The following is a 20,850-nucleotide window of genomic DNA, read 5'->3' on the forward strand; positions in this document are numbered from 1 at the left end:
CAAGTATACCAGGATACTAGAAAGAGTTGACTTTTTTAGGAGTTGAGGGAACCAGTATGTGCTTCATTAGAAGCTTATACTTGAATACACTAATGAAATTTTTACTGATTCTGATCATCAAATAACTCCCTTCAATCTGAAACTTCAGTTGAAATAGGGAAATGAAGTTTCACAAGATGTTAGGGAATAGAAAAAATTCTACAAGTTCTGTTTCTGTTGGAAACCCTTTATATAAAGTATATGAATTTTATTTGTATTGCCAATTTGTTTTACAAAGAATTTGTAACTAGGGGCGCCTGGGTGGCTCAGTCGTTAAGCGTCTGCCTTCGGCTCAGGTCATGATCCCAGGGTCCTGGGATCGAGCCCTGCATCGGGCTCCTTGCTCCGCAGGAGGCCTGCTTCTCCCTCTCCCACTCCCCCTGCTTTTGTTCCCTCTCTTGCTGTGTCTCTCTCTGTCAAAAAATAAATTAAAAATTAAAAAAAAAGAATTTGTAGCTAGCTGTGTTAAATTTAAGAGTTATGAAAATAATATTTAGGGGCACCTGGGTGGCTCAGTCAGTTAAGTATCCGACTCTTGATTTTGGCTCAGGTCATGATCTCAGGGTTGCGAGATTGAGCCCCTTGTCAGGCTCTGTACTGGGCATGGAACCTGCTTAAGATTCCCTCTCTCTCTCTCCCTCTGCCTTTCCCCCCTTCTCTCAAAAAGAAGGAAGTTTTGAAAAGAAAGAAAGTAATATTTGACTTACCCCATCAGCTTCATGTTTTTGCTAAAGTTCATTCTGTGCTGTCAGTCAATAAAATCACACTCTTTCCTTTTTTGAAAGCAGGTTACATATTTGTTTGGGAAGCTTTATGGCAATATCAATTTATTAATATGGGTTTGTTAAAAAAATCCTGTGTGTTATCCCCATCTATGAGCTTGGCAGTAAATTATGTTTGAAAATTAGGCGTTGAATTTGGGGTCATGTGCTTTCCTCCTACTTTCTCTTCCTCAAGAAGAGCTAATGTACAGAGTAACAAATTGATTCACTTAAACAGTGCATGTTCATTCTAGATTGGTTGGTTGTGGGTATTTTGGTTGTGGTGGTGGTTTCATTTCATTTAAAGGCTCATCTACTTCTGTTTATTTATATCATTGTTGGTTGCCTTTTTTGCAGATGTGTAGCATTGTGCAGTTTAGGTATTTGGATTTGTGAAGAACTAGTCCATGAGTCTCATCATCCTCAAATCAAGGAAGCTCTGAATGTAATTTGTGTTTCCTTAAAGGTAAAAAAACCCTATTTAGTGAAATATATTAATATAGTATAGAATGCAGGACTATTTTTCTCTGAATGTTAATTATATATTGTGTCCTTACAGAATAAACATTTAATAAATGTTTTTATTACTTTATTATTACATTATTTCTTTGATCCTGACTTTTTCCTTCAGAGTGGTCCTACTCTTGAATTTAGGATATCCTAGTGATAACCTATTTTATCTCAACTTTTTATGTCACTTAACAACATATATAGGGTTGTTTGTTTTTTTCCTAATCAGTATTTTTGTAATCTACTCTATAATCCTTAATACTTCCTGAATTCTTGAGCTGTTCAATGTTTTGGCTTTATTATTCAAGTTAAATGCTCTCTTTGTAACCAGAGTAAGATTTGTTAAAAAAATAATAACCTAATTACTTGGAGAATCTGAGTAAATTTTTTGCTTGTGAAAGTATGCATGATATTATTTTCGTTTAAGCCTTGTAATATAGTATCTATATAGAATTCTAAACATAAAAGGTACAAATATTACTTATTGGACAAATATTTCTGAATATGTACTATGTTTGAGGTGGTTTGCTAGTCAGAGTGAGGGATACCAGAATAAAAAATAATCGTAAATACTAGATGCAAGAGGTTAATAATATGATGGCTGAAAAGGATTAAAATAAGAGTTTTATAAAACAGAAAGCTGAGAGAACCAAATGAGTGGTGCATATGAAATGCTAATTGAGATCAGAGGAAGCCGGGATCACTTTGACTTAAGTAATAGAGAAGACTCTGGAAAGAGGAGACAGAAGAATGGGGGAGATTTGGTCATAGAGAGTTAAACATAACAAGTTTGAGTTTATGCCAGTGGGGAGTCATCCGAGAGCTTTAAGCATAGAGAATGTCAGCATCAGAGCAGTTCTTTAGATTAATTTGAAAGTGTTGGTATAGTAGATTGGAATGGGGAAATTAGCAGTTTACAGGCTGTTGCAGAAATCCAGGTAAGAGAAAATGGAATAAAACTTTAATGGGGACAAACATTCAAAATTAAAAATGAAGTTAATTGTGTTTTTAGAATGTGTTATGAATTTTTATTTTGTGGCTGTGTATTTATCATCTTAATATTTTAATAAACATAAATATAGAATGACCAAAAGAAACATGTATGAAATTTCAAGTTTTTCAGCAGCTAATGCATTAATGAATATTTTGTTGTTATTACAGTTTACTAATAAAACAGTAGCCCATGTAGCTTGTAACATGCTTCATATGCTGGTTCATTACGTACCTAGACTTCAGATTTACCAGCCTGATTCTCCCTTGAAAATTATTCAAGTAAGTATTTCTCATGTTTTATGATCCTGTTAAATATAATAAATTTATCCCTATACATTTTTAACAGGCACATAAAAAATTTAATGATCTCAAGAAATTTCCAGAGTAAATAACACTGTATGTGCATATTTTGCCTTCTTTTATTAATTTTTTTATTATTTCATATTTTTGTATCAAATTTATTCATATACTATTCAGAGTATAATATATGTTAATTTAAAAAGCCACCTTATGGGGTTGGTTAAGCATCTGTCTTCGGCTCAGGTCATGATCTCAGGGTCCTGGGGTCAAGGCCCACATTGGGCTCTCCGCTCAGCAGGAACTCTGCTTCTCCCTCTTATTCTCCCTCTGTGCTTTCTCTCTTTCTGAAATAAATAAATAAAATTCTTTAAAAAGCCACATTATAAAATATCTTTTTTTTTATGTTACCATATCTTTTATTCTGTATACATACATACAAAAAGCAAATGACATGCATGTACAATTAAATGAATTTTCAGGTTACCAACACCAAGATTAATAAGAATATTACCAGAATTGCTTCAAAATAATCCTTCCTTTTTAAAGGATATTTTTCCTGGGTTCCAGATTCTTGGTTATTTCTTTCAGCACTGTAAAAAACTCAATTCATTGTCTTCTAATCAAAAACTAATGATGTAATCTTTTTTTTTTTTTTTTTAAAGCATATATTTACCTACACACTCACAGAGAGAAGTGTCTGGAAAGATAGGAGTAGATTTCTTTTTTTTATTTCCCTCTTTTTTTTTAAGTAAACTCTACACCCAATGTGGGGCTTGAACTCACAGCCCCGAGGTCAAGAGTCATATGTTTTACCAGCTGAGCCAGCCAGGCACCCTGAGAGTAGATTTCCATATTTTTCCCCCCAACTTTACTGAGAAATAGTTGACAAACATTGTATATATTTAAAATATAGAACATGATTTGGTAATTGTGGAATGATTACCAAGGTCAAGATAATCAACACATCAATTACCTCACATAGTTAACTGTTGTTTGTTTATGGTGAGAATGCTTAAGGTCTATTCTTAGCAACTTCCAGATATTCAGTATGATTAACTATAGTCACCATGCTATACATTAGATCCTCAGAACTTACTGTTTTTATAACTAAAAATTTATACCTTTTGACCTACATCTCCCTGTTTTCCTCTTCTCCTCCCAGCCCCTGGCCACCACATTTCTATTCTGTTTCTATGAAATCAGCATTCTTTTTTTTTTTTTTAAGATTCCACATATAAGTGGTACCATACAGTATTTGCCTTTCTCTGGCTTATTTCACTTACAGTAATGCCCTCCAGGTTCAACCATGTTGTCACAAATGGCAAGATTTCCTTTTTTATGGCTGAGTAATAGTATTACATTGTGTGTATGTATACACACACATTTTTTTGAATTCATTTATTCATTGAAGGACATTTACATTGTTTCCATATCTTTGCTATTGTGAATAATGCTGCGATGAACATGGTGTGCAGGTATCTCTTCGAGATACTGATTTCATTTCCTTCAGATATACATCTAGGAGCAGGATTGCTGGATCATTATAGTAGTTCTTTTTTTTTTTTTTATCATATGGTAGTTCCAATTTTAATATTTTGAGGACCCTCCATACTGTTTTCCATAAAAGCTGTACCAGTTGACCTTCCCACCAACGGTATATATCAGTTTTCTCTTCTCCACCTCTCTGTGTCAAATAAAATCTTTAAAATAAAATAAGATTTTATTTATTTATTTGACAAAGAGAGAGGGGAACACAAGCAGGGGGAGTGGGTGAGGGAGAAGCAGGCTTCCCGTGGAGCAGGGAGCCCAATGTGGGGCTCAATCCCAGGACCCTGGGATCATGACCTGAGCCGAAGGCGGACGCTTAACGACTGAGCCACCCAGGTGCCCCAAAATAAAATAAAATAAAATGCCATTTGAATGTCTTCTTTGGAAAAATGTTTATTCAGGTCCTTTGCCCATTTTTAAATTGGATTATTTGCTTTTTTGCTATTGAGTTGCATGAATTCTTCATATATTTTATGTATTAACCCCTATCCAGATACATGGTTTGTAAACATTTTCTCCATTCCATCAGTTGCCTTTTCAATGTTAATGTATTTCAGTGTTAATGTATTTAGGATTTAAAAATGTACTTAGGATAAGCTTTCATCAATAGATTTTTTATGTCACTTTACCATTAACATTTAAGTTTTAGGATGCATCATTAATTTAACATATTTTGAACTTTTTTTTCTTTGCTGACAGATTCTAATAGCCACCATTACCCATCTTTTGCCAAGTACAGAAGCTTCATCTTATGAAATGGATAAGAGGGTAATTTAAATTTTGTTTGATATTTAATGTGTTTCGTAAAATATATTTTAGAATTGCAAAGATACATATATTTATATGGTAAACATTAATCTTGTGCTTAAAAATCGCTATAATACGAAATATATCTTTACATCATTTAAGTGTAACTAAATTATATTTTAGTTCAAATATCAAGCTAATCATAGTCATTTGATAAAGTCTTTGAATCTCAGGATTGTGAGGAACCTTAGAGGATATTCTGTTCGTTTATAATTGTCTCACTTTATCCTACCAAATTATGGTCTTGTTAATGCCTGAAAATTAGTAATTCTGAGGAATTCATCGTTTCTGAAGGCAGCCATACATCTTTATATAACTGTTATTGGTAGAAAATAATGAAATTTCCATTAAAGAGAGTATGTATAATAGAGCTATGGCACATAGAAGAAGGCATACCCTCTGGCCACAAAAAGTTCTACAGGATTGCATTTACCTCAGTAAATTCATTGTGAGACTCCTTTAGCTATTTCAGATACTGTATTTGTCAGTCTAAAGTTTCTATTTGGTTTCTTTTCATAGTTTCCATAGATTTCCTGAATCTGCATTTCTTCATCAGTTATATCTGTCTTTTCTTTTAGATTTTTAACATGTTTATCATAATTATTTTAAAGTCCTTGTCTGCTAAATTCAGTGTCTGGGTTATTGCTGAGTCTGTTTCTATTGAAATCTTTTCCTTTTGACTTACGGATTCCATTTTCCTGTTTGTTCATATGTCTGTTAGTTTTTTATTATATATTAGGCATTGTACATAACATGTTATGTACAGAGACTCTAGATCTGTGCTGCCCAGGATAGTAGCTACTAACCACACGTGACTTTAAATTTAAATAAAATTAAAACTTTATATTAAAAACTTAATTTCTTATTTGTGCTAACCACATTTCAAGTGCCTAATAGTCACGTGGACAAATATATACCATTCCCATCATTGCACAAAGTTCTATTAATCAAGGCTTCTCTAGATTCTGTTCATTTCCTCTGAAAATTATTTTATTCCTTTCCATTTTCACATCCCAATCTTGAATTCTGTTCTCCACATCTCAGTGTCACCATCTCTTAATCGTATGGTGTTCAAATCTCAAAAGAGCAGAGTTGTTGGAGAAAGATGAATTTCAGTTTTCATTGTGTTGCATGTAAGGAATATTGCCCAGTAAAACCACCAGCAAAGCAACTCCATACCTAAAGTAGTAAATTTGAAGCTGGAAACAAAATTACTGATATCATCAGCACATGAGTAGTATTAAACTATGGGAATGTATATGATCACTTAAGGAGAAGTTACAGAGTAAGAAGAGTTATTAGCGAAGTAGAACACCTTGAAGAATAACAGAGCAGGGGTCACCAAAATAGAGACATAGGAGGCTCCTGAATTTTCTTCCTCCTATGGATGCACCAAAGATACAACTACACATGGAGCAATTCTCTCTGAGAGAAATCCAGAAATTAGTTGAATGATCCTACACATCAGGCAACTGAGAAAATACCCACATCAAAATACATAGGAAACATTCCATGAGAACCCCCAACTGCCAGGGTCTCTCTGAGGATAGAAGGGTTTAGACCATACATCTAGCACCCCAACTTTTAAGTCTTCCATGCCAGGGATGGGCTTCCAAATCACCTGGCTCTGAAAGCCAACAGGGCTTGTATTCACAAGTCCCACAGAACTACAGGAAACAAAGGAACACTTGTTTAACAGGAGTGTGAGCACCTGCTAATTGCTATTCCCCTGGGGTTCAACACAGAGGGAACAGGCATTCTTTCCCTATAAAGAATTTGACTGCATATTTTCCCAGCTGTTGCTTGAGGGTCCAGCTTCTAATCAGCCTTCATCTAGGTGCTGACTACAGTCCTCCTGGAGGCCCATTAGAACCAGTGGGCACTTCCCCTGTATTCTCCCTCCATCTGGCTCCAACAATAAAACTAGGTCTCTAGCTTTTCCCTAGAAGGAACTTGTCAACACTAGGTGAGTAGCTCCCAAATCACCTAGTTCTGGGAGCGGACAGAACTTGGCATTCATGAATTCTCTAGAAACACACAAAACAGTGGTGGTTGTATTTGCACCAGCACTCCCAGCCACTGTTTCCTCTGGCTTAGCACAGAATGAGTAAGCAAAAATAGCCAGCTCTGTTTCTCTGTTAGGGGCTAGACTGCATAGCTAATATCCCAACTTCCCTGCTGTTCCTGAAACCTTCCAGTTAGCCGCATCAGGGAGCCAAAGGGGTAGGCAATTAGTAGTACTTCAGGAACCTGAACAGGTATATTGGCGTTTCCCACCCTTTTAGGACACAGCTTGGATAGTCACAGAGGTTTGAGGGACAGCTAAGAGCTTGAACCAGGCTGCTATTTTACCTTTTCCAATTAATAAGTATCTTGTAGGAAGACACTTTGAAACTATATAAATATCTATTATTCCTTAAACCTTTACTAAGTAGTTTTGCTAGCCATTGATAACTCTTACCAGAATTAAATGTTGTTATGATAGTTCCAAATGGTGATTTCCTAATTCTGTCATTACTTTCACATTCATTAGTTAGTTTTCTGTGATAAGGAAGAGTTTTCTCTTTTTAAAAATCTTTTTTTTTTTTTAAAGGTTTTCTTTATTTATCTGAGAGAGAGAATGGGAGACAGAGAGCATGAAAGGGGGAGGGTCAGAGGGAGAAGCAGACTCCCTGCTGAGCAGGGAGCCCGATGTGGGACTCGATCCCAGGACTCCAGGATCATGACCTGAGCCGAAGGCGGTCGCTTAACCAACTGAGCCACCCAGGTGCCCCAAGGAAGAGTTTTCTCTTACCCCTCTCCATCTTACCAGTGTGGGATCATGATTCTTATTTTATGCAATGGATTATAATCCTTAGTTTTTTTACTATCATTATTTCGAAGCTCAAAATGTTCCAGATTTAGCCAGTGGGAATGCCCTTTAAATTGGCTTCTTTGTCCTTTTTGTTATGTTCTCCTCATGGTTCTTTCAGTATATCCTTAAATTCTGTCACCACAGAATTTTTCAGACTCATCTTGTATTTTCCCTGCCCCCGTACTGGAATTAGCCATTTCCCCAAGTAACTCTGGTTCCGTTGAGTGGAAATAGTATTCTCAAATAAAGATCTAGGAACTAGGTGTTTACATTGTCATTGGGTTGTGTGTGTGTGTATGTGTGTGTGTGTGTGTTTAGGCCCTCTCACCAGATAGAGCAAAAAAATAAATAATATACACAAATATATAATATGTATTTTATGTATATATGTAATATATGCGTGTCTGTATTTCTTTGTGTGTATTAAAACACCATGAGTTTACCTTGATACCTCTGATTCCAGCCCAGCACCACAAGGTTCAGTCTGTCCTCCCCCTTTACATATTTGTAACTACCTGCCCTAATAATGAGAACCTAGCTCCCATTATCCACAGTTATCCACAGTATATTTACTTTGTGCAGTGTTAGAAAAATAAAAGCAGTTTCAGAATATATTTATGCCTGTATATAATTACCAAGAGAGTATATAGTTCAAAAGCTGTGTTTAAAAGTTATTTAGGTTACTGCTCCCTCCCCTTAGCCTCACTTCAGTGTGGTTATAGAATTCATTTGAAATATAGTTCAGGTTATTTTTTCACTTTGTAAATTTTAGTGTTTTCTCCCTGTTGTTTTTATTTGTTTTTTTAGTTTATGCTTTATCTATTCTTTGTTTATTTCTGCACAAATGAGCAGATACATTTATGTTTTTTTCCACCTTGTTTGTTAAGAAATGTCATATTCTAGATATTCTTTGGTACTTTAGATTTTTTACTTACAGGATATCCTGGAAATTCACAATACATCCATAAAGATCTTCCTTGTTCTTTTTTACAGCTCTATAGTATTATTACTCCATTGTGTGAATGTATTGTAGTTTATTCAACTCAGTCTCCTATGTATGGACATGTAGTGTTTTTTCAGAATTTTGTAATTGCAAAGAATGCTGCAGTGACTACCTTTATGCCTGTATATTTTTACGTAATTGGAATGTGTCTTCAGGGTGTATTCCTAGAAGTGGAATTGCTGGGTCAGAAGGTAAACAGATAGGTAATTTTGTTAAATATTGGCATTCCCAGAAGCAGATTGTGAGTGTGTTTGCCCAGAGTCTCAACCACACAGTGTGTCTTATTTGGAAATTTTTGCCAATGTGATGGGGGAACAAGGGCATCTCACTGTACTTTTCATTTACCTTTCTCTTTTAATAAGTGAAGTTGAATATCCTATTTACTAATGCCTAATTTTTAATTTCATTTTTGTGAATTGTCTGTTCATATCCTCTTCCTTTTCTTTTTTAAAGATTTATTTATTATTTTAGTAATCTCTACACCCAACATGGGGCTTGAACTCACAACCCCAAGATCAAGAGTCACATGCTCTACCAATTGAGCCAAGCCAGGCGCCCCATCTATTCATATCTTCTTATATTTTCTGTCAGGTTTTAGTGTTTTCCCTTCAAATTTTATGTACTAGGGATATCTTAACTGTCATATATGTTACAAATATTTTCTTTTCTTCCCTCCCCATTTGTCTTTTGCTTTTGTTTATGGTGGACTTTTGTTATTGTTTCTTGTGGGGGGATCATGGAAAACATTAATTTTTATGTAGTCGATTTATTTTTCATTGTCTGAATTTTCAGTCATAGCCTTTCTCTGTACCTAGATAAAGAGGAATTCACCCATGTTTTCTTCTAGTGCTTGTATAATTTCATTTTTTACATTTTTATCCCTCATCCATTTGAAGTTTATTCTGTATGTTTTGAGACGCAGATACCATTTTTGTTGTTTTTCCAAATGAATAACCAGATTAAAAAGTTCTGTTTTGCCCTTTAGTGAATAGTCAATTTCTGAAATTACTTGGGTCTGTTTCTTAAGATTCTTTACTATCAGTTCTCAGACTCTTTTGGTGACAAGGTCTCTTTAATACTGTTAAGTATTATTGAAGATCTCAAATGACTTTTGTTCATATGGATTATATAGGCATACCTTGGAGGTACTTGGTTTTGGTTTCAGACTACCACAGTAAAGTGAATAACTCAGTAAAGCAAGCCAAGGCATACCTTGGAGGTACTTGGTTTTGGTTTCAGACTACCACAGTAAAGTGAATAACTCAGTAAAGCAAGCCAAATGAATTTTTTGGTTTCTCAATGCATATGCATATAGAAGTTAGTTTAAACTACACTATAGTCTATTAAGTGTGCAATAGCAATATGTCCCCCCAGAACAGTGTATATACTTTAATTTAAAAATACTTTATTGTTAAAAATATGCTAGCCATCATCTTAGGTTTCAGTGAATTGTAATCTTTTTTGCTAGTGTGGAGGGTCTTGCCTTAGTGTTGATGGTTGATCAGGGTGATTGCTGCAGGTTGGGGTGGTTGTGGCAATTTCTGAACATAAGACAATGAAGTTTGCCACATTGATTGACTCTCTTTTTTCCCGTAGTTTCTCTGTAGCATACAATGCTGTTTGATAGCATTTTACCCATAGTATAGAACTTCTTTCAGAGTTGGAGTCAGTGCTTTCAAACACTTTTATCAACTATGTTTATGTAATATTCTAAATCCTTTGTTGTAATTTCAACAGTCTTCACAGCATCTTCACCAGGAGTAGATTTCATCTCAAGAAGCCACTTTTCTTTGCTCATTCGTAAGAAGCAACTCCTTATTCATTAAAGTTTGATCATGAAGATTGTAGCAATTCAATCACATCTGCAGGCTCCAGTTGTAGTTCTCTTGCTATTTCTACCAATTCTGTAGTTACTTCCTCCACTGAAATCTTCAACTCCTCAAAGTCATCCATGAGGTTTGGAATCACTTACTTCTTCCAAACTCTCATTAATGTTGATATTTTTGATCTTTTCCCATGAATCATGAATGTTCTTTATGACATCTAGAGTGGTGAATCCTTTCCAGAAGGTTTTCAATTCACTTTAACCAGATTCTTCAGACAAATCACTATCTATGGCAGCTGTAGCCTTCTGAAATGTATTTCTTTAACAATAAGACTTGAAATCAAAATTTCTCCCTAATCTGTGGGCTGCAGAATGGATGTTGTGTTAACAGGCATGAAAACGTTAATCTCATTGTGCATCTCCATCAAAGCTCTTGGACTTAAAATATTCTGTAAACCATGTTGTAAACAGATGTGCTGTCATCCAGGCTTTGTTGTTCCATATATAGAGCACAGGCAGAATAGATTTAGCATAATTCTTAAGGGCCCTGGGATTTTTGGAATGGTAAATGAACACTGGCTTCAACTAAAGTCACTAGCTGCATTAGCTCCTACCAAAAGAGACAGCCTGTCCATTGAAGCTTTGAAGCCAGGCATTGACTTCTCTCTAGCTATGAAAGTCTTAGATGGCATTTTTGAATAGAAGGCTATTTTGTGTACATTGAAAATCTGTTGTTTAGTGTAGCTAATCTTCTGGATAACTTGCTGCAGCCTCTGTATCAGCATTTGCTACTTCACCTTGTACTTTTATGTTATGGAGATGGCTTCTTTCCTTAAACCTCACAAATCAATCTCTTCTAGCTTCCGACTTCTCTTCTGTAGCTTCCTCATCTCTCTCAGCCTTCATAGAATTTAAGAGAGTTAGGGCCTTCCTGTGGATTAGGCTTTGACTTAAGGGAGTTTTACAGCTGGTTTGATCTTCCATCCAGACCAGAGAACTTTCTCTGTATCAGCAATACAGCTGTTTTGCTTTCTCAACATTGATGTTTATTGGAGTAGCACTTTTACTTTCCTTCAAAGCTTTTCTTTGTATTCACAGCTTGGCTGTTTGGCACAAGAAACCTAGTTTTCAGCCTGTCTTGACTTTCAACATGACATGCCTTCCTCACTAGACTTAATTTCTAACTTTTGATTAAAGTGAGAGTCATGTGACTCTTCCTTTCACTGGAACACTTAGAGGCCTAATTTCAGTATTGTTGTGTCTCAAGGAATAGGGAGGCCTGAGGAGCGGGAAGAGAGATGGGGGAACGGCTGGTCAGTGGAGCAGTCAGAACACGTTTGCTGATTAAGTTTGCTGTCTTATAAGGACATGGTTTGTGGCACCCCCAAACAATTACAGTAATAATATCAAAGATCACAGATCACCATAACAAATATAGTAATCATGAAAAGTTAGAAATATTGTGAGAATTACCAAAATGTGACACAGAGACATGAAGTGAACAAATGTGGTCAGAAAATGGTGCTCATAGACTTGCTCAACACAGGATTGCTAGAAACCTTCAATTTATAAAAAATGCAGTATCTGTAAAGTGAAGCGCAATAAAATGAAGTATGCCTGTATTTTATCCACTCGATCTGTCTTATACGGAGAGTGGTGTGTTAAAGTCTCCTTAATGTTTCTGTATTTCCTTGGCATCTGTTGTAGTTTTTGCTTTGTAAAGATAGTCACTATGTTATTTGATATATTGATATTCATAAATGTTTTATCTTTATTTTGAACATTTTGAATTGCAACTTTTAACATTAATTCTTTTTGGTTTAATTGTAATTTGCATATTGCATTTTCTGTGTTTCTTTATCTACATGATATATTTCCTTTGTTCTTTTATTTTTTAAGTTCCTTTTGGTATTCAGGAAATTTTATACTTTGTTCTTTTGATTACTTTTCTGTGTATAGCTTTTTAAAATGTCTTTATTCCCTTGCTTTCTTAATTAAGCTCTTATTTTTTAATACACCTTTTATGTGGTTTGTGATTATTTAATGGTATCCTTTCTCTCCTATCTATTGTCTATACGTTAATAAATGAACTTATTTTATTTTTACTCTCTTTTGCCTCCATTTTTAGTTACTTTATTTCTACATATAACATATAGCATATGTCATTTAATAAATGATTCTTCCCCCCATCTCTACCTTTATTTATTTATTTATTTATTTAAAGATTTTATTTATTTATTTGAGAGAGAGAATGAGACAGAGAGAGAGAGCACGAGATGGGGGAGGGTCAGAGGGAGAAGCAGGCTCCCCGCCGAGCAGGGAGCCCGATGTGGGACTCAATCCCGGGACTCCAGGATCATGACCTGAGCCGAAGGCAGTCGCTTAACCAACTGAGCCACCCAGGCGCCCTCTACCTTTATTTTTTTAATCTTAGCTCTGTAACTAAATATATCAGACACTCCCCATTCTTTTTGCTACTTGGTTAGATGAAATTCATCTTTGTTCTTCAAGATAGTCTCATGAATACAAAATTCCCTGAGTGCTTGTATATTTAAAACTTTTTCTGTAACCCTGATACTTGAGAAACATCTTGGTTATATATAGAATCCTTAGATTCACATTTAAGTTTTTTTTTTTTTAATGTTGCCTTGCTTTGTGCATTATTTTTGAAAAGTCTGATGCCAGTTTTATTCTCTTGCCCTTGTAAGTTATTTCATCTTTTTTCTAGGAGGCCCTAAGGATATTTTTTCTTTATGTCTGAAGTCTTACTTTTAAAGTTTTATCAGGATATGTGTTAGAGTTGATTATTGCAGGTCAGTTTGTCCTGGCTTCTGATGGACTTTTTTAACATGTGTATTTCAGAGACTCCAATTGTATGTAAATTGGATGTTCTTTTTCTATCTTTTATTTCAATCATTTTCTGACACTTTTTATCTTTTTCTAAATCTCATTTTTATTCTTTTAGTTGTTACCCCTCTGTTCTTCAGTGCCCTGTATTATTTTATTTATATTTATTTATTTATATATATATATTTTTCCAAATTTATTCTTCCTTAGGCACCTTATAATTTAGGCTTCATTTCTAAATTTTGTTCTTTTACTTCTTTTCCTGACTTGAAACAATTCTTCTTTTCTTGGTCTATTTCTTCTTAGTTTTTGATTTCTTTCTTTTTTTTTTTTTTTAAAGATTTCTTTTATTTATTTATTTGACAGAGACATAGCGAGAGAGGGAACACAAGCAGGGGGAGTGGGAGAGGGAGAAGCAGGCTTCCCGTGGAGCAGGGAGCCTGATGTAGGGCTTGATCCCAGGACCCTGGGATCATGACCTGAGCTGAAGGCAGACGCTTAACGGCTGAGCCACCCAGGCGCCCCTAGTTTTTGATTTCTGATTTAAGATGGGGTTTTCTTTGTCCCCCATATCTAAATGCTGTTTGATAATTTCTAATTTAGATTGGAATGTTGTGTTGTAGTTTTCTTCTGCTTCATAATTGTGTTTTTTGTGTGGGGGTTTCATCAGCTAAATTGCTTAGATTCTCATTTTTTGTTTTCTTTTTATAATAATTTTATATAGATGAAGACTGCTTCATTTTTGTGGCCAAGATTGGTGGCTTGGGATGGTTTACAAGATTCCTACTTCAAGAGCTCCCTCTTCTGGTAGTTCAACAAAGTATAGTGTGTTTATTGTCTTTTTAAGGAGAGGAATTAAAGGACCATCAATTTATTGGATGATGCTTTTTAAGGAGAAGTTGTAGGTCCACAATTTTTTTAAGTTTTTTTTTTTTAAAGATTTTATTTATTCATTTGAGAGAGACAGAGAGAGAGCACAAGCAGGGGAGAGGCAAAGGGAGAGGGAGAAGCAGACTTCCCACAAAGCAGGGAGCCTGCTACAGCGCTCGATCCCAGGACCTAGATATCATGACCTGAGCTGAAGGCAGACGCTTAACCATCTGAGCCACCCAGGTGCCGCACGTCCACAGTTTTAAAATTTAGGTCTTAAATTTCTCTTTTGCTTTTTCTTTTTACTACATGATTTCCACAGGATGTCTCCCTATTCCCTCTTAAAATTCTTCTCCCCCCAAATATTACCTTTCCTGTGTGTATACTTTTAAGTCCTTTTTAACCACTCAGTATCTATCTACCAGTACACTTTTTCAGTATTCTCACACTTAGGGTGACTTTTTCTTTCTGGCTTGATTTTTAGGTTTGTACCTAGTTCTTTTCTCTCTTTTACAGTTTTTCCCAAACTGCCCTTGCTCTTCATGGAAGTTTGTAATGGGGGAGTGGGGAAAAGCTTGCTGGGATTTGCTTTGTACTTTCTACCTACAGATAATTTGAAGTTTAGATGTTCTATTTTCTGGTTACACTGACGATATTGGTTTTGTGATGTTTTATTGGTTCTTTTTGTTCTTTAAAAGGAATGTAGAAGTGATTGTAATATATAAACTCAAACCTTTCATTTGTGTTGCATTCCTTGAACAGTTTTAAATAGACGACTAATTGATGTCCTCATTTTAGCTCAGTGTTTGTTTGTTTTTAAAGGTTTTATTTATTTATTTGACAGAGAGAGAGAGAGAGCGTGCAAGCAGGGGGAGGGGCAAAGGGAGAGGGAGAAACAGGCTCTCCGCTGAGCAGGGAGCCCAACGCGGGGCTTGATCCCAAGACCCTGGGATCATGACTGAGCCAAAGGCAGACGCTTAACCAGCTGAGCCACCTAGGCGTCCCTAAGCTCAGTGTTTTTATAGTAATTTTAAAGTAATTTTGGCAGTCCTGTTTTTATTATGTTTAAGGTTTCATTGTGCTGCCTCTAAAATATAAGGAAGAAACCCACAATAATACTCATACAATATTTTAGAATCAGTTAGATCTAAGTAAATATCCATGGTAGAATTAGGATTGATAGTTCCTGAAATAAATTTTGGAAGACAAAAAATAAGTTGGTGAATTTCTGTTAATAATATTAAGGTCTTATTTTATGAGTTTACAATAATAATTATCTTTTGTTGTTGTTACAGTTGGTGGTGTCCTTACTTCTGTGCCTTCTGGACTGGATCATGGCCTTACCTCTAAAGACACTGCTCCAACCAGTCCATGCTACAGGAGCAGAAAATGATAAAATAGAAAAATCTGTCCTCAATTGCATTTATAAGGTCAACTTGTTTGCTTTATTGTTTATTTGGTAACCAACAGTTTTTAAAACTGAAAGAAATCACATTTCTTAGTATTACATTCTTATTTTTTAGAGCTATGTATTTTCTAAGAATGTAGATTTATCTTACAGGACCTAAGGATAATTAAAACTTCTTCCTACAAGACATAGTTGTTTTCACTGCAGATTTGTGAAAGGAGTCAAATCTTTGTTGAATGTGAGAATCATTAGTTAAATTTTATTCATTCTTCTTTTTAATAAGTATTAAATTTACCTTGATTGAAGAACTAAGTTTTAAAATGCTTAAAAATTTTGTCAAGCTCTTATATTACCAGTTGACATTTTTTCCCTTTTATTTATCTTCACTGAAAAGGAAAACTATGTTTTTCCCTCATATTTCCAGGTATTACATGGGTGTGTTTATGGAGCTCAGTGTTTTAGCAATCCAAGGTATTTTCCAATGAGCCTCTCTGATTTGGCATCTGTAGATTATGATCCTTTTATGCATTTGGAAAGTCTGAAAGAGCCTGAACCTCTGCACTCTCCAGATTCAGAACGATCTTCTAAGCTTCAGCCAGTGACAGAAGGTAAAATGAATTCACTTCAGGACCATATTATTTCTTGGGTTCTCTCAAAATATGATTTGAGGGCATAGGTAGAAATAATGGAGATGATATATCTTACTTTGTAGTTGTTTACCTCATCATGTATATTACACCAAAGTTCGTTTTTATTTTAAGAAATAACTTCAGAAACATAGTTACTAAGATTATATGTGATGACATTCCATTTATACTTCTAGTTAAGTTATTCTCATAAGTTCTTTTTGATATTTTATACATCACATAATTTATATAATGGAATAACAGATTTAGCTTTGGAGCCTAACAGAAGTGGTACTGAATTTTAACTCTCATTTACTAGCTGAGTGGCTCTGTTTCCTTATTTGTAAAATGGGGATAATAATATTTATTCCCTCATGGTTGTTTTGAGTACTGAATAAGATAGGATGTGTAAAACCCTTTGCATAGTTCTTGATAGGTAGTGAACTCAGTAACATTTTTTTTAAGCCACATTGTTTCTACATTCAGAGAGTTTACTTTCTCATATAAGGGAAAGATGTAAATAAATAAATATGAGTGTAGAAGTAAAACTACATTTAAGAATTATGGAGGTAGTCCAGAGGAACCTAGCAGTTATTGAAGGGTTTTTAAGAAGGTTATATACATGATAAACTTAGTATTAAGAGCAGTTTGAAAGCAGTATTTTATAGGACTTAGAAGATTATGGCCCATGTCTTCCACCTGTTCTGTAAATAAAGTTTTATTTACATCCGTACTGTTCATTTTCATATCATGATGGCTGCTTTTGTGCAACAACAGTAGTGTTGTACAGTTACGGAGGAGATCATGTGGTCCATAAAACTGAAAATTTTTACTATCTGGCCCCTTACAAAAAAGAGTTTGCTGATCTTTGGTATGTTAGATTGGTTTTAGGGAGATTAACCCAGGAGCAGAGAGACCAATGATGAGGCTATTGCAGTAGGCCAAACAAGAGTTGCTTAAGGCTTAAATTGGTTAGATTTCCCCCAAAGTAGACCAAGAATATGAGAAAGGTTAGAGGTTTGAGAGGGAGAATGAGGAGGGCAGTGTTGGAAATGGTTTAGTTTGGGGTGCCTGTTGATTATACATATGAAGACCACTAGCAGGCAGTTTGTTGTATATGCAGATGTCGAATATAGCAGAGAGGTCATTGTTAGGAATATTTATTTGTGTGTGTGTGTGCACATATGCGTGCATGCTTGTGTTTGTGTGTGTTCTGAGAAAAGTTGGAAAGGAAGGAAAACTGGGAGAGAGTAATTTCTCAGAAATAAAAACATGAAAAAGGTATTTAAAAGACTGGGCACTGGTATTAAGTGATAGGTCAAATATAGAAAGGCTGAAAAATATGTCTGCTTTAATTTCAACAGAGAAGTAGGAGGGAGAAGTGGATGGCTGTCGGTTGAGGAGCAAGGAGTAGTTAAAGAAATAGAACCATTTATCAAAAGTACTCTTTATAGAAGCTTGACTGTGTAAAAAAGAAAAGTGGTAAGACAGTGGTGAGCTAAAGGATAATTCAAGGGTAAGGGAGTTCTAAGAATGAAGAGAATTGAACTTTTAATTATAAGCTGAGAAGGAAGATGAGAAGGGGATCATTAGTATGGCGAAGTTCCTGAAGAGTGAGCTAGAAAGTATAGGTGCTAATATTAGCCCTTATCCTGACCCAGAAAGAAGAAGAAAATGGAAGTAAATTAAGGGAATTGGCAGAAGTTATTGAGAGTCCAACAGAAAATGGAAACTACAAAGTTTTGGTTGTACTAGTCAGCATTCAGTAAGGTGGATGTGGTGGAAAAACATGGGAGCTATGACTTTCAGAGTATTAGTATATGATTTAGCCATGGAATTTAGGCTTAGTGAGGATTAAACTGATGCTTAGAAATGTCTAATAAGTTAGAGGAAAATGGAATGATCCAGTGAATCATAAAGTAGATATTGGTAATAAGAAGTTAGAACAGTGATTCTCAAGGGGTACCTGGGTGGCTCAGTCAGTTAAGTGGCTGCCTTCAGCTCAGGTCATGATCTCAGGGTCCTGGGATCGAGCCCCGCAACAGGCTCCCTGCTCAGTGGGGAGCCTGCTTCTCCCTCTCCCTCTGTGCTCTCTCTCCATCTCTCACACACTCTCTCTCCCTCAAAAAAAAAAAAAAAAAGAGAACAGTGATTCTCAGCCTTAGTTGCATATTAAATTACTGCTGCTCTGTTCCCATCCATAGAGATTTTGATATCTTAATTTGGGATAGCTAGGATTTTTTAAAGCTTTGCAGGTGATTAATATGCAGCTGAGGTTTACAGTCACGGAGAGCATCAGTATGTTAAGACAGCAGTTGTTTGTTTGTTTTTATTATGTTAATCACCATACATTACATCATTAGTTTTTGATGTAGTGTTCCATGATTCACTGTTGCCATATAACACCCAGTGCTCCATTCAGTACATGCCCTCTTTAATACCCATCACCAGGCTAACCCATCCCCCCACCCCCCCTTCCCCTCTAGAACCCTCAGTTTGTTTCACAGAGTCCATAGTCTCTCATGGTTCATCTCCCCCTCCGATTTCCCCCCCTTCATTTTTCCCTTCCTACTATCTTCTTTTTTTTTTGAACATATAATGCATTATTTGTTTCAGAGGTACAGGTCTGTGATTCAACAGTCTTACAGACAGTAGTTTTTAAAATGAGTTTTTAAGCAGTAGAACCCCTTCACAAGGAGTTTTACATAAAATAAATTTCACAAGGAAGCCCAATTTGTAAAACTTCTAGAAGTAGAGCTGCAGCAGGGTGGAGGCCTGGGATCCTACTGACTTCTCTTCTGCCCATCTCCAAAAGCATTCTCCAAGGGCTCTACAAAACAGAATGGGAAAATCACTAGATTAGTTGATTGTGGTCAGAGAGTAAGCTGTTAAGGAGGAGTTTGGTTTTTAAAGGTGGAATAGTTATAAATGATTAAGACATCTAAGATGTGGCCATGATAATGGATTGGTGATGTAGAATGCAAGTGAAGATCGGAAGTTACACATCAAAGAAATAGGGCTAGGGTTTGGGGTTGACCACAAGTTGCTAATAGTTTGTCCAAAACACAGATACAGTTGACCTGACCAACACAGGCTTGAACTGCGCAGGTCCACTTACACATGGGTTTTGGGTTTTTTTGTTTGTTTTTTTACTATAAATGTATTTTCTCTTATTATTTTCTTTTCTCTAGCTTACTTCATTGTAAGAATCCAGTATATAATACATATAACAATCCAAATACGTGTTAGTCACCTGCTATGTCATTGGTAAGGCTTCCTGTCAACAGTAAGCTATTGGGAGTTAAGGTTTTGGGAAGTCAAAAACATGGACTTTCAGCTGCATGGGGGGCAGTTGGCACCCTAACCCCCATATTGTTCAAGGGTCAGCTATATACAAGTGAAATAAGAATGTAAGATACAAATTTTAGCTCAGATATAGTAGAGACACACTGGAAAGTATAGTATAGAAAAATAATTTAGACCATAACTGATATATAGGCAACTTTACATATTATTTCTTTAGATTTAGTATAGTAAAAAGGAGTGTTTATTTTACTTGAAAACAAAGTTTTATGAAAAGATTAGTTGTTTTTTTAGGGTAAAATGATAAAGTTTGATTCAGGGTATTATAGCGCACTTGTTAAACAGTGAAATAAATAGTTTACTTATGTAAAGAGAGGTTTTAATGTATTTCAGACAAAATCTATACCATTAATAGTCACTGGAGAAGATACAAAAGTAAAGATTTAAATAGATGAACTTTATATTGATACCAAATACTCTTTGGAGTATTATTCTCTAAGTGTATTAAGTTGTACCCTTTGGAATTTCTTAAAGATAAAAAAGACCAGACAAATGCAGAGCCTTTTAGGAACAGCTGTAGGCCAACAGGAGGTGATTCTGTGGTCTGTAGTGACTACATGCTGTGTTGTTGTGTTTTTTTAACGTGGCAAAGTGACTAATCACTGTGCCCTTGTCTAAGGCATGCTTCATCATCTTCAAGTACTTTTTTGGCCAAAGATTTCTAAACATAGAGTGTCCATAATAAGCTCAGTATTGGATTGAACAAGTCTGATTTGAGAACTATTGGCAGGAGTGGCTGTAATTATTAAATTCACTAAATAATAAAGCAAGGTAGTAAAGTTGGCTTTTTGTCAAATGGCAGTAGTCTTATTAGCAAAAAGTCATCATTTGCAGGGTCAGAGTGAAAGGAGGCTCCAAAGGATTCATTCTGTCCTAATTATAGTTTCACCTATACATATTATGCAAAGCTAATATTTAAAGCATTTGCCAAAATTAACTTCCTCTGCATGTTCTATTACAGTGCAATGAATTGCTGCAGCTTTTTATGTCTTGCTGCTTTTGTATGCCATAATAATCTGTAATTATGGGTTTGCTGCAAATGCTGTAGGGTTTGTTTAATCTGACAGTCTGAAAAGACAACCCTGAATAGACTTAT

General features: G+C 35.5%; 1 protein-coding gene across 4 annotated transcripts in view; it reads left to right on the forward strand.

The window, feature by feature from the left end:
- The window catches only part of RALGAPA1 (Ral GTPase activating protein catalytic subunit alpha 1), a 247,730-nt gene that overhangs the window by 131,743 nt on the left and 95,137 nt on the right, over positions 1–20,850 (forward strand). For all 4 annotated transcript variants that reach the window (XM_044918201.1, XM_044918202.1, XM_044918204.1 and 1 more), the window contains 5 exons: positions 1,158–1,266; positions 2,472–2,582; positions 4,851–4,919; positions 15,653–15,787; positions 16,190–16,373. In XM_044918201.1, coding sequence (XP_044774136.1) covers positions 1,158–1,266; positions 2,472–2,582; positions 4,851–4,919; positions 15,653–15,787; positions 16,190–16,373 — 608 coding nt within the window. The remainder of the gene's footprint in view (positions 1–1,157; positions 1,267–2,471; positions 2,583–4,850; positions 4,920–15,652; positions 15,788–16,189; positions 16,374–20,850) is intronic.

The sequence above is a fragment of the Neomonachus schauinslandi genome, chromosome 9 (genome assembly GCF_002201575.2).
Source record: "Neomonachus schauinslandi chromosome 9, ASM220157v2, whole genome shotgun sequence".
Lineage (NCBI taxonomy): Eukaryota > Metazoa > Chordata > Mammalia > Carnivora > Phocidae > Neomonachus > Neomonachus schauinslandi.